The 18,234-nt window shown below is 32.5% G+C and overlaps 1 protein-coding gene across 1 annotated transcript; it reads left to right on the top strand.

The window, feature by feature from the left end:
* The first annotated feature begins 213 nt into the window (after positions 1–213).
* LOC131625774 (uncharacterized) lies at positions 214–1,958 on the top strand. Its single transcript, XM_058896606.1, has 3 exons — positions 214–261; positions 647–793; positions 843–1,958. Exons 1-3 carry the CDS (start codon positions 214–216, stop codon positions 1,956–1,958), a joined length of 1,311 nt encoding a protein of 436 aa, XP_058752589.1.
* Positions 1,959–18,234: the final 16,276 nt, after the last annotated feature.

Here is an 18,234-nt window from a genome sequence, read left to right as displayed (position 1 = left end):
CTTATAAAACATAATTCCTGGATTTACCACACCCTTTTATCCTATTTGCTGACTGGGTAATATAGCAGTGGCCACGGTAGCATTTATTTGCTGATAGGGACAATGATAAGTTTGTAAATGGCAATGTTGTTTGTTTAACACCCCCCCCCCCCACAAAACAAGTCAACAGAATTAGGGTTTTCAAAAATTAGAAAGTGAGAAGACGAAGCTGCGATGGTTGCGATGGTTGGAAACGGTGATGAACCGGTCGAATCGGCTGAGGTAACTAGGGTTATATTTGGTCCATAGGATCCGAGAACCGGACCGGTGGAACCGGTCCATTGGACCGACCAAATGTTATTCGGTCCGGGAATGGGTAATTTGTTTATCCGATACCAAAATTGGATACTATATTGGATACTTATTGGATACTTTTGTCGGATATCTGAAGTAATGGTCCGGTTCCTGTCCAAAAAATTGGTCCATCACTGTTTCAGTCCGGTTCGGATTTACCCGATACTATTTCGGTCCGGCTCTTGGGATAGCAAATACCCGGACCGAACCGGACCGAAAACAGCCCTAGAGGTAACTGCTAATCTCTTTCTCACGTACTTGGGGATAGCATTGATGTTTGTTATTTTTCTTACATTACGTTTTTGTCTTTCAGTTGAATGTCAAGTTCAACATTGTGTTTCACCATGGAAGAGAGTTCGTAAAGCTTCAAGATGGTGAGACAATTTACAGAGGCGGGGTTTCCACACTTATTACTGGGGAACACATTGAAACATGGACTCAGACTCACATTCAAAACATAGTAACGGTTATGGACGAAAATCCTAGAAATATATCCTAACTATTTCCAGATTAAGAATGATGGTGATGCTTATGATTTTGCTTCGTATGCGTGTTCGATGGAAGTAGATGGGGAAATGTTTGTTGAACACGATGCAGATAGTCATAGTAACAGTCCTAGGTGTGTGAATGAAAGTGTTAACTTAGAGGTTAGTGATGAAGAGCTTGTTGAAGGGTTAAGCGACAATGAGGATGAAAGGACCACAGCTCTTGTTGATGGTTTTGAAGAGATTGATGTGACTTTACCAGTCAATGAGGGGTCTGTTATAGTAGGTTATTTGACTTTTTCTAGTAACACTAAAGGTGATAATGATGAGTATGTTAGTGAAGAATCATTGAGCTCTGATCCTGATAACTCGGAGGATGAAAAAGGGCATGGGTTTGAGAAGTTTAAGAAGGAGGAACTTAATAAGAATTTTAAGTTTAAGTGGGGTATGGAGTTCAACACCTTAGATGAATTTAGAGAGGCCATCCGTGAGTGGACAGTATTAAATGGGAGGAAAACTACTTTTGTAAAAAATGAGGGGTATGTAGTGAGGATTGAATGTAAGGCCAAATGTGGGTTTTTAATGCTTTGTTCTAAGGTGGGTCATAAGCACACTTTTGCCATTAAGACTATAAAAGACACTCACACATGTGGTCGGCTTTTGGATAACAAAAGTGCAAGTCCAAAGTGGGTGGCTAAGGCTGTGGTTAAAAAGATGCCAACCTCTGACAAGGTAAGGATCTGTGACATAATCCAAGACATGAGGCAAAATTATTCTATTGGGATAACTGTGTTTAGGGAATGGAAAGATAAGTTGATTGCAAAGAAAATTATTGAAGGAGATGCAGACAAGGAATATGCAAATTTGTGGAGGTATGCAGCTGAGTTACATAGGGTTAATCCTGGAAATACTGTGAAGATCAACATAGATAGGCCTTTACCTTCAATCCAACCAAGGTTTGGATCATTTTATTTCTGTTTTGATGGGTGTAAAAAAGGGTTTATAAATGGTTTTAGACCCTTCATTGGGGTAGATGGTTGCCATTTGAAAACCAAGTATGGATGTCAACTTTTGATTGTTGTTGGAAGAGACCCAAATGACCAATACTTCCACTTGGTATTTGGAGTGGTGGAAACGTAGCTGAGTCTTTCAATGCCACTATTTTAATTGCTAGAGATAAACCTATTTTGACTATGTGTAAATGGATTAGAAAATATTTGATGAATAGGTGTAGTACTTCTACATTGAAATTAGACAAGTGGCCACTCAGAGTGATGCATATTCCTAGGAAAAAGACTAGATAATGAGGTAGTTATGAGTGGTCATTGGTTGCCAACTTGGGCTATGGAAGAAAAGTTGCAAGTAACCCATGCTTATAACAGACAAGAATTCATTGTTGACATTGCTAAAAAGTCATGCACTTGTAATTTTTGGGAACTAGTAGGTATTCCATGTAGACATGTTGTTGCTGCATTAGGGTTTAGACAGCAAAACCCAGAGGATTTTGTTCATGAATATTACATAAGAGACAAGTATGCCATGTGCTATGGATTTGTTGTTAGTCCCATAAATGGAAATGACATGTGGCCTGAGGTTGAAGGTGAGTAGCTCCTACATCCTAATTACAAAAAGGGACCTAGTAGGCCAAGGAAGTTAAGAATTAGGGAATGTGGTGAAGAAGGAGCTAGAAGAAGGTTACTTGATGTATCTTATAGATGCACTAAGTATGACAAGGTGGGACATAATGTGAAGTCATGCAAAAGCAAAAGACAAAATCCAAATGCATTGAAAAGAAAGGTAATGACACTAATATGTATATGTAACTGGTTTTGATATAATATTAAAGTTTGATGGATATGTAACTGGTTTTTTTTATGCAGAAGAGAATAAAACCAAATGCAGGTGGAGAAGGTGATGCAAGTCAAGAAACTGGTACAAACAATGCAGAAACCCATACTGGGACAATCAATACAGAGAGCCAGACTGAGACAATCAATGCAGAAAGTCAGACTGAGACATTCAATGCAGAAAGCCAGACCGGGACATTGTTTGGGGATATCACTAATGATATGATTAGTAGCCTACCAGACATAATTTCTCATGTTCAAAGTCAGGCCTCAACAAGTAACTTAAACAAGGGTAAGGCAAAGATAGTTGTCAAACCAATTAGAAGGAGGTCAAGTGAGAGGATAAAGGAGAACTGGTTCAAAAAACCTAAACCATTCACAGGTCTTGGTTCTGACCCTGAGCAACCAATATGCATGGACATTGAGGAAAGGGTGGCATCAAAGACTACTCCTAAGAAGGCAAGGAAGGGTACTAAAGGTACTCCTAAGAAGGCATGGAGGGGTACTCCTAAGAAAGCTTCAAAAGATACTCCAAAAAAGAAGAAGTGAAATTAGCATGTGTTGTTTCTACTTTTGTTTGTAATGCACAATTTTGGTGCAGTGTTATTTTGTAATGCACACTTTTGGTGCAGTTAAGTACTTATGAATTAGGCACTTTTGGTGCAGTTATACTCAAGAATATTATGCACTTTTGTTATGTAATCTCATCTGTCATTTTTAGTGCATCTATGTGTAATGTCAAGTGTTATGCACACTTTTTGTAATGACTGGATTATGCACTTTGTATGTGCTATTAACAACTTAATATAATATGCTATTGAACCAACTGATTTGTGCACTTTTAACAAGTTTGGTATTCTTACCTTTTATCTGTCATCATCTGTCAATAATATGAATCATCTGTCATCATCTGTCAATAATATGGTATTGTTACCTTTTAACAAGTTTGGAGTTATGGTACCCACTGATTTATCCTATCTTGTAATGTGTTATTGAACCAATGTATATTATATTGTTAACAGAAAAAACCAACAATCGACAGAATCAGAATTTCTTTCCATTAATAACATGTTTCAAAATTACATTATACTGAACAATCACATGATTCAAGCCTAAACAATTAGACTATTGACCCAACTACATGATTCATCATTCAAAATTACATGACTTAAGCCTAGACAATTAGACTATTGACCTAACTACAAATTACATGAAATTATAAAACAGACCAACAACCAAACAACACAACACAAATGCTATCTTAAGCTGCATAATATTCCTTTTTTGAGCTTCAAACTTCATCTTCAATTTCTTCAATTTGCTTGTTACTGATTCTAATCGCCGTTCTAGTACATCACACTTCTTACAAAATGGATGAATAACAGTTTCCCCTTTGTTGAAGTCTTCAATTTCATCATCCCATAGGAATAATTCACAACTATTCTCGGTCTATAAAAAACGAGTTACACATGTGTTAGCATTAAGAAAAATTAAAACTTGCTTTGAACTTTCAACAGAAAAAAACTCACCCCAGCACTTCGATATTTCCAAAACTTTCGGTTGGGGTTTTGCACTGTGTTGGCGACCCACATCTTCATTGCTCTACCATAGCCACATCTGGGAAAACCGTAAGACGATGCTGAATCAAGAGTGCTCCCACGAGAACTGCATCCAGTTATGCTTCCGATTGAATGGACGAGGACACGCGATAGGCGATGATGACAGATGAGACAAAGAAGGAGAATCGGAGAAGGGTGACAATTTTTCCAGAAAAGAGGCCAAGTTAGGGGAGAACAAACCCTAAGGGAGAACAAAGAAGGAGAATCGGAGAAGAGTGAAATTTTTTCCAGAAAAGAGGGAAATTATACAGTCATATAGTACCCTTTTGCCACATCATCAATTAAGTCAAAGCCCAGTCAGCAAATAGGATAAAAGGGTGTGGTAAATCCAGGAATTATGTTTTATAAGGGTCCTTTAGTAAAAAAAAAACTTCAGGGGGCCCAAAGAAAAACACGTTATAATGGCAGGGGGCTTAATATATTTAACCCTTAAAAATATTTGATCGATAATACCGTTTCTCGTATATAAAAATATCTAGATCAATAATAGATTTTTTCCCGTATACAAGTATTAGTTTTATTCGGGTATCATTTACAAAAATATTTGAATCAATGGTAAATTTTTGTATATAAAAATATTTAGATCAATAATAGATTTTTTTTCCGTATACAATTTTTGAATAAAAAATTTGGATCACAAATACCATTTTTCGTATATAAAAATATATATAGATCAATAATAGTTTTTTTTGTATAAAAATATTTGGATCAATAGTAAATTTTCGTATATAAAGATATTTAGATCAATAATAATTTTTTTTCCCATATACCATTTTTGAATAAAAAATATTTGGATCATAAATATTATTTTTCGTATATAAAAATATATAGATAAATAATAGATTTTTTCCATATACAGACATTATTTTTGTTTAGGTATCATTTACAAAAATATTTGGATCAATAGTAAATTTTTCGTATATAAAAATATTTAGATCAATAATAGAATTTTTCCTATATACCTTTTTGAATAAAAAATATTTGGATCATAAATACTATTTTTCGTATATAAACAAATTTGGATCAATAATCAATTTTCGTATATAAAAAAATTTAGATCAATAATAAATTTTTTCCCGTATACCATTTTTGAATAAAAAATAATTGAATCATAAATATCATTTTTTGTATATAAAAATAAATAGATCAATAATAGATTTTTTTCCCGTATACAAATGTTATTTTTATCTAATTAAAAGCATAATCAATATTATTAAAAATATATTTAAAGAGATGAAAAAATTATTATATTTAAAAGACCAAAAACATATTTAATTCTATATAAATGTTATTAAATCTTAATTTGATGAGATAAATAGATGAAATGAAGAGATGTTGAGTTTTTTGTTAGATAGAAGAGAGAAAATGATAGTATAGAGTGAAAGAAACGTAAAAAAAAGTAATATTAAAGAAAAGAAGAAAATTGTAATTGAATGAGATGACATCATCGATTGATCCAAACTTGATAATTAAAGGCATAATAGAACAAACATGTAGTTGAAATAGAATAAAGTGACATCGTTGGTTAGAAAAAGTAAGTTTTTGACACAAATTGCCCTCAATTTGATGAGATGTCAGAATAAGAAGAAATGACTGATGCGAAGCCTGCGGGACTGATGTAAACCATTGGACATGACTTGTTAGGAGTCGAGAGTTAAACATGAGAAGCCTGCGGGACTGATGTAAACGATTGGACATTCCAAAGGGAAGTGATAAGTGAAGGGTTTATGTATTATTGGTGTTAATGCCATGTCAAGATATGTATTAAGCTACATGTTCGATTGGCGGATTATTGATACCGTGATGTTGTGTTATTGTAAGGTTGTGTGGTGTGATATCTAACTTTAAAGGTGTTCATTGTGAATTGTTGTGACATCATAATATATGTTGATATCGAATTAAAGTTATGTGGTGTTATAATGACTTTGTTATAGCTTTTGTGACGTTGTGTCGAGTGGTTGTTGATTATTGGGAACAATGAATAATACTATATATTATGACGAAGTTTGACTATGTTGTTAGGTTGACGTCACTATAAAGATGATATGATGATGTGAATAATGTTGTGGTTGTTTTGTTGATGATTAACCTGCTTAGTGGCGGAGCTAGGGGTGGCAAGGGAAGGCCACGACCACCCCCATTGTTCTTTTTTAAAAGTAAAATTCATATTCTCCTACAGTTGCCAGCTGAAAAATATAATGCATTAAGTTTACACAAGTGTACATTAAAAGTATTAGTAAACACTAAACATTGAGATGTACTAACAGTTTTAATTAGGTGTTATGGTCCCACATCATACACTATACTATATAGCTTTATATCTATATTTGACTCTATAAGCTACAACTCCACTCCCCATGTCAAAACTACCTATTATTATAATTATCATTATTAATTATTCAACTGAATTAATTGTTTAAATTATTATTAATATTTTGCATTATTTTTTATAAGCTATACTTTACATTATTTCTAAAACATATCTCAAATGCTCTATATAATTGAATTTCATTTCAAAGTTTTCTCAATATTTCACACGGTTTTGTAACGGGAGTTACAAAATAGTAATAATAATAATAATAATAATAGTTGTGTATTATGTTTAAAATACATTTTAATGATCATATAAAGAATTTAAATTCGTCTAAATATTTGATTAAAAATTGAGACAACATTTTCATAAAAATAACTAAAATAAATAATAATTGTCTGTTTTGTGAATTATCGTTTTAAGGACTCTTCGTAATTTTGTCTCAAATTCGTCTTAATATTTTACACAAATTTGAGAAGAATAAAAAAAAATAGTAAAATAAATAACAATTTTACATTATGTCTAAAATTCATTTCAAATTCTATATCTAATAAACAATTATGTATTTTCTCTAAAATCTATCTTAAAAGTCTCTATAATTGAAATTTGTCTCAAATCAGTCTTAATATATAGTTATTTTTATTAAATATATTATTAAATTTAATTATAATTTAAATATTTTATATATTATACTTTTTATATTTATTTATAATTTTTAGTTTACCTTAGCGGCAATCCCAAAAATTTTGTTCTGGCTCCCCCACTGAACATGCTTAGATATGGGGGTGCCCTTGTGTATGTGTTTTATTGTTGATGTTGTTACGTTGGAATGTGGTTAATTCGTCGCTATGTTAATTAGCCATTAGGTCACGAAGATGTTGACGGAGTATCATGTGCATTTGGTTGAATCGTTATTGAGTTATCATTATATTTGATTGAGTGGTAGACGAGGTGTTGCCAAACATGACTTGGGGGGTCGGAAAGTAGAATGCGAGAATGGTATCCAGAGTTGTTTATATCAGGTGAATTTTCGAGGACGAAAATATTCTAAGTAGAGGAGAGTTGCAACACCCTAAATTCTAGATTAATTATTTATTTAATTAATTTAGCACGAATATATGAGTCATTGTGAAGTATTCGATATGTGTGTGTGTGCGTGTGTGCGTGTGTGCGTGTGTGTGCGTGTGTGTGCGTGTGTGTGTGCGTGTGTGTGTGTGCGTGTGTGTGTGTGTTTTGATGATGTTGATGTGTTGGGGAATTATAGAGTATTTTGGATGATATATAATAATTAAGATAATCAGTTAATATTATTTTAATTAGTAAAATAGAATAATATTGATGTTATATGATGATTGTGGTATCAGAGGGTATGTATCCTTAGAATAAAGGGTAGTGCCTTTGATTAGAAGTTGTAGAGTTAATTAAATAAATATAATTAGTTGTAATTATTTATTTGATTTGATTCATTAGAAAATTAGACGATTTAATATGATTAGAATAAAAATGATTATTTAGATTTAGTAATCTCTAATAATAATATTAGATATTGTTTGATAATAATAATAATAATAATAAATCAAATAATATAAAGTGTGTAGAGATTTTGGGGGCAAATTAGTATTTGCACGAGGTTAAGTTAGAGTAAAAAGAGAAAATTGTATAATATTGATGTTATATGATGATTGTGGTATGAGAGGCTATGTATCCTTAGAATATAAGGTAGTGCCTTTGATTAGAAGTTGTAGAATTAATTAAATAAATATAATTAGATGTAATTATTTATTTGATTTGATTCATTAGAAAATTAGACGATTTAATATGATTAGAATAAGAATGATTGTTTAGATTTAATAATAATAATAATAATAATATTAAATATTATTTGGTAATAATAATAATAAATCAAATAATATAAATTATGTAGAGATTTTGGGGACAAATTAGTATTTGCGCGAGGTTAAGTTAGAGTAAAAAGAAAAAATTGTGAGGTTTAAGGCTTTTTATGCTGATACGTGAAAGTTGGAGAGAATGTGAAAAAGGAGAAAAGGCTAGGGCAAAGAAATGCAAGAGGAGAAGAGGGATCTCGGTAGAACACGAAGAGGATTCAAAATTAAACCATAATTCTAAGGTAAGGGGAGTTTTATAATTGTTATTATAATTAATTCAAGGTTTATATAATTGTAGGATTATTGGGGTTTTTGTGTAGTATTGATAATAAGATGAACATGATGAAATTGGTGATGATTTGATGTGTTAATTGCTTCCAATTGATGTATGGAATGTGTAATAATTTGAGTTGTTGTATGACATAATCATGAGGAATTATGAGGATTTTGAGGTGTTATTGTGTTGGACTTGAGTAGAATAAGGGTTGCCTAAGTGTAGGAAATCACAGCAAGGAAGAACACCAAACAACAGGAAAATTTTGCACAAAACAGCGATAGGTCGACCTGGAAAACTGAGAGGTCGACCTAAACAGACCAGAGGGAGACAGACTCCACGACTGTGATTTATGAGTTGACCTGGCAGACAGGGAGGTCGATCTAAATTGTCCAGAAAGTTTTCCCAATTTGACAGATTTTTTTAAAGGCCATAACTCGAGTTTCTGGACTCCGATTGATGTGTGGTTCAAAATGTTGGAAAGCAAACGCAATGAACTATATCCTAATAGAATAAAATGATTCATAGGATGTAGTCTTGTAGTAATTGTATTAGGATTTATTGATGAGATGATGTAGTGAAAACATACTAAGTATGCTCTTCGCTATGAATTAACGTAACTGTGTCATGACATAACTTGATGTGTGTTTTCCTTATGACGATATGATGTTATTGAGATGATTATGTGTTTTCCTTATGATGAGATAATGATGCATTGTGATTAAACGTGATGGTGTTGTACGAACAATGTATGAATGAATTGCATAATATATTGCATGATGATGTTGTTGTTGGCCTGGAATGGCGTAACATTGAGGGCTTGTGCCCCGTGGTTGCCTGAGTATGTTGTTGCATGTTGGCATTGCATACATTGCATTGTTGAGGGCTTATGCTCTGTTGATGGACTGGATTGGCGTTATGATGAAGGTTTATGCCTTGTTGCTGCCTCTATTTATTGGCATTATAATAGGGGCTTATGCCCTGTTGGTACCACATGCATGAGTCTTATGAAGTTGCATTTCATTATTTGTGGCATTGCACAATACTTGGATTAAGTGGTGTCTTTAATTGATACTTGGAAGATGATGTTTGGTATATTTTAAGTGATGTATTTGATTGATTCTTGGATTATGATGTTGTGACGTGAAGAACTGGTGATTGTTGTTATGTGATGGAATGTAGTAAACGATGTTATATGATTGTTGTTTCCTTGATATAACTATTATATCTATTCATTATGTCCTTTATAATGATTATGATTTGCTCACCATTTCTTCTTGGAAATGTTGCCTCAAAACGTGGATAACTTGCAGGTGATCAAGTTTAGTGCAGGAAGCATAAGAGGTAGCTTCGGAGTGCGCTATTTAGTTTCGTTGAGTCTAGTGGGTCTTGCTCTAATATGTAACATCGATGTTTGAACTACCTTTCATGGTAATGATTAATTTATGAAGAAGTTTCTAAGAGATAATTATTCCGCTGCAAAGTTTAAGTAATTTGATTAATGGCACTAAGGTTGCTATTTATGTTTAAATGATTTACAACCCGTGTTATGGAGCTGAGTTAAATGTTATATGAAGTTTTATGAAGTTGTGACATCCTTGCTTTTGATTTACGCTTATTTATTTATTAAAATTATTCGTGAAAATCGTGGAGTTATAGAAGGGTGTTACAACAGGAGGAGCCTTGATGGATTAGCCCTTCATTCAATAAAGCCCTATCAACTCATAGAGAATATGGCTCAAATCACTATCAATGGGGAACGAACTGTGTTGTCGTTGAAAAGACATAACCCAAAGGTGGTATGTATGAAGTGAGCAGTTTCGATCACATGAATGTGAAAGTAAATGCACTTACCCTCATTTAGCCTTCATTGATTTCTTCTTATACATTCTTATCCCAATCCTCCTGCTCAAATATTTTTTTAAAAAATTTCCCCTTCATCTCATGAATTGGACATCCCGATCTCGTTTCTAAATTCCCACACCTCATACTGAGATAAAGACCTAAATGCCTTGTTTCTATCTCCCTGTTATTTTCCTTCTAATATTGTCCCCATGTTTTTTCTTCTTTCTTATTAATTTTATCTTTTCACTTATAAATAGTTTTCTTCTTTTTCTACTCTCTTTGAAACCCGAGCCTGTTGATGTCTGAGATACCAGATTGACATCAAAACTTGTTAATGTCGAATATACCAGATTAATGTCGACTATTGTTGGACATTTAACTTGCATTTTGATTGTATTATATATCGAACCATGTCTTCTCTCATATAGCGATTTTTTAAACTTTTGTACCTCAAGATGACTATCTTTAATGACATGCTTTTACGATTTTCCTACTTATTTATTTTTATAAGATGATAGCTCATTGACCCTATGTTATTATATGTGTATAATAACCAAAGGTGAAAATTCTTTTTGTGGACCCCAAGTTCTATCATAACATTGCTCCTGCGGCCAAATTTTTGTTTACTTATTTTCCATACTTTTTAGGCTTCCTCAGAAATGTCTTTATCATTCTTCTCCAATAAAGATTTATTTCTGACTAGTTCAATTTCGGTCGATAATTTTAGTTAAGCCTCAATTGTAGAAATCCTATTTTCCAAATTAGATGCACGCTCTCCCTCAAAACTTAACAGTCTTTCAACTCTTTGGATTGGACCCACCATCTGGCTACATACCCAATTAATTCCTTGGATATCGAACTGTTCTCATCACTTATCTTGGGGACGTAAACTTCTCCTCTTTCCAAGTTTTACTCATCATTAACCACTAGGCTTAAATGCACTTTTGCTCCCTATATTTTTATGTTTTTAAACTTTTAGTCCTCCCATTTTAAAATTCAGTTTTTTGATCCCTTAACTTGACCTCTCTTAGGATTTGCTTGGTCCCCCTCTACTTTTGCATATGTGGCAAGAATGATAGGGATAAATTTTTTATGGGTTAATAGTTATTTTGTCCCCTGCCATATGAGGCGAATCCCAAAAACAGCCTATAAAAAAAACACAGATTCGATCCTTGAAATTTTAAGATTCCTTCATTTTGGTCTCTCTTAGATAAAGTCAACAAAAAGGTTACATGACACTCATGTGTTGGCTTTTTTATTTTTTATTTATTTTAGGGTTACGTGGAAATGACATGTGGACTTTTTTTCTTTTTTTTTATTTAACGTGGTTTTTTTATTTTTATAAATTTGGAAATTATGAAAGTTTAAAAATTTTAAAATTTTGCCAATAATGGTTGTTGAACCGATGGCCATTTGCATGGTAGTAGAAGCACTTACTACTAGACCATTTGTTTTTTTTATTAATTTGCATCAAAATGTATATATTACATAACTATTATTTATTTCCCAAATTAATTTTACACGAGTATTCTTCAACCATATTTTATATACTTATTTTAATTTTTAAAATTAATTTATTATTTAAACTAAATTATATTACTAAAAATATATTAATGAATATAATATTTTAGTATACTAATTATTCATGTTAATATATATTTTAAAACATAAAATATTGTATTTTAATATTGAACGTAAATATAATATTTTAATATACTATTTCAGTTTATTAAATAATATATAATATTTTAATATACTAGTATTTTATAAAATATTAAACGAAAATATATTTTTTAATAAACTAAATATATATGTATATATATATATATATATATATATATATATATATATATATATATATATATATATATATATATATATATATATGTATATATATATATATATATAATATTTAAATATATATATATATATGTATATATATATATATATAATATTTAAATATATATATATATATATATATATATATATATATAATATTTAAATTTAAATATAATATTTAATAAACTGAAAGTAAATATTGAAACATTTGAATAAATTTAATATATAATAAACAAAATAATTTATTATGTTGAATAAATTTTTTTTTAATAATAAATTGAACGTATATAAAACTAATATTAATTAACTGAAAAATAAATTAAACATAAATATATTTTTTAAATAAACTGAAAATAAAAATATTTTAATATTTATTAATAATAAAATAAATATATTTTAATATTTATTAATAATAAATTGAATGTATTCTATCAATATATTTACTAATATATTTTAATATTTAGTCATAATAAACTGAATGTAATATTTATTAATAATAAACTAAATATAGTTCTACAAATATATATAATTTCCAAAGATATTGTACTAAAAGTAAATAATTATTAATTATATTAAACTGAAATATATTAAAAAAAGTAAATAATTATTGTAAACTTAAACTAAAGAATTATTTTCTACATAATTACTTCAACATATTTATTTAATCGCAACATGTGGCATTATGGTAAAAAAAAAAAAAAAAAAAAAATCAACACGGATAATCCACGTAATAATAAAATAACTAAAAAAAAAAAAAAACCAACACATCAGTGTCATGTCACCTTTTTTGTTGACTTTATCTACCGAGGGGCCAAAATAAGAAATCTTGAAATTACAAGGTTGAAATTTGTGTTTTTTATAAGGTTATTTTTTGGATTCGCCTTATATGACAGGGGCAAAATGGTGAATAACCCATTTTTTATTTTTAATGAGGTGGCAATCTTGACTAGGATTAAAAAAGTATTAATTAATATTTATAAAAATATTTTAAAAAATTTTATTTAAAAAAATTTCAAGAATAAATTTAAAAATAAATTAATCATTTTTTATAGAATAAATTCAAGCATGATATTTTTTAATGATTATATTAATTACTAATAATTAATAAGGGTTAAATATGTTTTTTGTCCCTATAAATAACCCAAAATCTTGTTTTAGTCCCTATAACAGTTTCGTTCAAAGAATGATCCTCATAAAGTTTTCCGTCTCTAATTTTGGTCCGTGCCATCAACTTTCATTAACGGAAGTTGACGTGGCATGTAACACCCCATATTTTCTAATTTTAATTTAATCGGAAATTAAATTATTATTTGGAATTATTCTGTATTTTGGTGGAATTATTTAGAAAGAATTATGAGATGAGCTATTGGGCCAAGTGTGGTGTTAGTAAAGAGGGGGTGCTATGTTAGTAAAGCCCTTTACTAATTAAAATCTATTTTTCATAAAAATAAGGAATTGAGGAAAAAAGGAAAAATAGATGTGGAAGAGAAGCAGAAGAGTAGAAGTGCTGATACGTGAAAGAGGAACAGAAGAGGAAGAGGGCTAATCAAGATCCTTGGCTAAGGTAAGGGGGGACTCTTCCGGTTAACATCTTTTATCGTATTATAGATGATGGGACTGATTTAGATGCATTGTTTGTGTCAATTGGTTATATGTTAGGTTGGGGTTTTGGGATGATTTTGATGGGAATTGTTTGACGTGATGAATTGTATGATTATATGGCTATTATGATGATTGAATGATCCTCTTTGTGTGTTATATTTGTGTTATAACATGTATGTGGCTGATATGGTGGTATTTGAGGTTCATGATATAACTTGATTTGGGTTTTGGGGATTTTGGGATGAATCCCGTAATGCTGTCAATCGACGTGAGATCTTTGGTTTTTGCCAGTTCGCGCCGCGAAGGTGGGTGCGCGCCGCGAAGGCGGAGTAATTTTCTCGTTCCGCGCCGCGAACCTGTGTTTGCGCCGCGAAGGCGTGTTTTCTATTCGTTACGCGCCGCGGACTGTGGGTGGCGCCGCGTGCTGTAGCGATAATTGTTTTCTTTGAAAAATGTAAAGATGTGTAACTTTCAAACCGTAAGTCCGTTTTAGACGCCGTTTGGGACGTTGTTCCTTAAATTGAATGCTCTATCACATGAAATGAGTAAAACAATAATAACTTGATTTTATTTTAAAAAGTATCATTTTCTTCAAATGTGGTTTATCCTGGTTTTGCATAGTTGATGAGATGCAATGGTTGTGGTGTGCATAATTGGATATGTGCAATGATGTATGTTGTGATAATGTGGTTGCTTCTGTTAATTGTGCAAATGGGTGTTATTGTTGTTGCACTGTATGATGAATGATTTACCTGTCATGGTGTTGTGGTTGTAATTGGTGTTTGTTATACATATATTGTTGATGTAAAATATGTATTTTATTGTGGTTGAGAAATAGCATAATTGTGTATGGCTATTGATTATTGTGGTGGTTGATGATTATGACATTGGTTGATTTATGTGGGTGATAAGCATGTTATGGTTGATACATGCATTCATAATCATTATGTGGCTGATCCTTGACGATGGTGGATCAGTGGTAGCTAATTCCCATTGTGTGGAATTAGTGAGTGGGTGTTGCCGTATCCTTGACGATGGTGGATCGGTGAGTTGGGTTATCCCAGATTTTGGTACCACATGCATATAGTTGCATTTGCATTAGGCTACTTGTGTTATTATAACATGAATGGAAGATTGTCCAATGTTATAATATGTGATGAATGTGTAATGGTTATGATTTGTTTGGATGAATTATGGTGTTGTCTCTTGGTAATGTATTCTATTTATTGTTGTGTGTTGATGAGTACTTCCTGACAATCTGAATATAATGAAATTGGATGAATAATGTGGCTATGATGTGTTATTGTTTATGATTCGATAACATTTATTAATTGTGAATGAGACTCACCCTTACTTTGATGATTTCAGATTGGCGAGTAGCGGCTTTTGGCTCTGGTGAGGATAGCTCATAGGCCAGTTTGTTTAAGTATGGTGTCGGTGTCATGCTCTGATATTGTAACACTGGGGGAACGCTAGTTTAGAGTTGATGATGATAATCTATTTTGTTGTTATTGGAGTAATTTTGTGAGATATTGCATAGATGATGTTATGCTTATCTGTTGATTAATGTTCCGCTGTATAGAAACATGATTTTGTTAAATGGATGATTTGCCCCTAAGTGAAGCATGACAATTGATTTATGATAATTTGTTTTAAATTGAATTGTGGCACCCTTGTTTTCATGTTTTACTCTGAGTTATTTCATTAATTTCCGCGGGGTTTAGAAGGGTGTTACAATAGTGGTATCAGAGCAGGTCGGTCCGTCCGGCCAATTGTTGAGTCAGTTGAGTTGCGCGACAGTTGTATATTGTCGGCATTTTATTCCTTGGTACGCGACATGTGAGTGAATCACTGTCGGTACTTGGTTGTTGTTGCAGGTGTTGGATTGAAACAAGTGGGGGAGAAGCTTCACTTCTCGGTTATGTTTCAGTTGCAAGAAGATTGATTCAGTAGGCTGTTGTTGGCAACAGTGCGAGCGTTGTCGGAGTGTGTTGTTTTCCGAATTGAAGGTGACTTGGAATTAAGACTTCACTGGGAATTGAGTTGGAACATCTTGAAGGAAGATGATTAGAGGTAATTGACAGTTATTGTAAGAGAAGGAAATTGGAAAGTTGCAATGTGTCAGCTATGCTGGTGTGCTGCGAAGCTGTCAGTTGAGTAGCCTTACGACTCAGAAGAGGTTCAGCTGCAAGTTTGCGAAGAGGATTGATGTAGTAATGTTTCAGAAATTGCGCTTCGGCGATGGGAAGTGTTGCTCAAGTTATAATGATGTTTGGAAGTAAAGAGATATGATAAGAGGCTGTTTGGAATGTGATCGAGTTGAAGAGAATGAGTTTTGGAGTGAGATTTTCGTAAGCAAAACGCAGGAAAATTGCTGAATAGCTGCAGAACTTCGAAAATTCATAACTGGAGTTCTGGACATCCGATTTGAGTTCCGTTTGAAGCGTCGGAAAGCTAACGAGATGAACTTTGTTATAAAAATAGTTGCAGCAGCTGTAACATATTTAATTGTGACAGGATGATGTTGGAAAGACGTGAAGTTGCGGTTACGCTTGCTCTTAGAACTAGACTTGTTGGTTGGTATTGAACGAGACGTCAGTGTCAGAGTTGAGCGGATTGAAGGAATAATTAAAAGGTTTGTTGGGAAACAATTTTAGGAATTAAAGGTATCAATTAAGGATTTTTGGACACATCGTATAGAGTGTCGCTGCATGATGTCGGTGTTGGATTTTCGGACAACGATTGGAAAATTCATATCTTGAGTTCCGAGTGTCGGATTAACGTGCCGTTTGAACCTATGAAGAGGAGAGATTATGTTATACATTATGGGAAAGTTATAAGTACAATAGATTGATTCTATGAGGAGATATTTTGAAGCCGGTTAAGGAAGCGTGAAGATTGTTGAATAGGAATGCCTACTACCGCGATTGTTTGAAATGAAATTGAGTAGAACATGTTGTTGGTGAATAAGTGAATGAGATATTCGGTAATAAAGATGATTTGAGTGCCGATGGATTTTAGTGAGGAGTGAATTAGTAGGAAAGGTGGAATAAACTTTAGGACGGTTGAAGTCGTATTTGTGATGCCAAAGCAACGACATGTATAAAAGAAGAATTGTAGAGAATTTATGACTCCGAATGATGTGAGGAAAACTTTGTGGAAATTCTGAGTGGAATGATATTTGGACGCGAATGATGTCATGGGATTTAGATTAAAACCTCGAGTTATGAATTTTGTCGCGGTCTTTTGCTAAGATGAGGGTTTTGATTTGGAACGGGATGAGTAGTAATGTACGAGTATACTAGTGATTATGAAGTTTGGAAGTACTTAACAAGTGTGTGGTGCTAAGTGACTATGAAGCGGATTGTGTAAAATGTTTGGACGTTGGTGTCTCACCGATAAGATCCAATAAGAGGGAAGTGTGTGAGTTGTAAAGACTCTAAGTGAATTATTGAACTATGACGATGTTAATGAGTTTGAGTGCAAACTCGGAAAGGATACTATTATGTAGTAACGACGGTTTATGCTTAAATATGGTTGTCGGCTATCTATCGACAAATTGAGGACTTGATCACCCTTAATCTCTTGTTAATAGTAGACGGAAATCATATAAATGAGATGAGCTTGTTTTGTTACCTTAATGGTTTAAGATGTGATGAATACTAAGCCGTGAGAATAATCACTCACCATGTTGTGTGAACTTATGAAGAAGTGAATACGAAAGAGTGCAATATATTGGATGATGACTTAAGACGGGTAATCAGAGTCGCGCAGCGAAAGTGCGATGTGGAGTAGTGTTATGAGTACTACTTGAGGGAAGTGAGGAATTAATATGTCAGGAGCTTACCTGGGGAATATGTGTCGATCTATATGTTGGATTTAGAACCCGGTGGATGTAAGGATGTCGTGTCGAAGAATTATAAATCTTTTGAATAATTGCCGAGATGATGAATATGTTATTATGGTTGTACGTAGTTAACGAGTATGTATTCGGCGGAATTAAAACGAAGAGTTGAGGTTATATGATGCGGTAATAATTTTGTGCTGTTAATAAGGTGATATTGTATATTCCAGATATAATGAGGAATTATACTCCATGAAGGACGAAGTTGATTTAATTATTAGAAAAGAGCGAGACTCAGTTTAAGCTATTTTGTAAGCGATGGTATATTAAGGTTGATGAATGTGATTAT

The sequence above is a fragment of the Vicia villosa genome, unplaced genomic scaffold (genome assembly GCF_029867415.1).
Source record: "Vicia villosa cultivar HV-30 ecotype Madison, WI unplaced genomic scaffold, Vvil1.0 ctg.000236F_1_1_2_unsc, whole genome shotgun sequence".
Taxonomy (NCBI): Eukaryota; Viridiplantae; Streptophyta; class Magnoliopsida; order Fabales; family Fabaceae; genus Vicia; species Vicia villosa.
Note: the sequence above shows the minus strand (reverse complement) of the source record. Positions and strands in the feature narration are given on the sequence as shown.

Bases quoted from the DNA above. Each gene is read 5' to 3' on its own strand.
- LOC131625774 (XM_058896606.1), top strand. From the start codon at position 214: ATGGTTGCGATGGTTGGAAACGGTGATGAACCGGTCGAATCGGCTGAG. The intron at 262-646 runs GTAACTAGGGTT...TTTGTCTTTCAG, and splicing joins AACCGGTCGAATCGGCTGAG to TTGAATGTCAAGTTCAACAT. The intron at 794-842 runs GTAACGGTTATG...AACTATTTCCAG, and splicing joins AGACTCACATTCAAAACATA to ATTAAGAATGATGGTGATGC.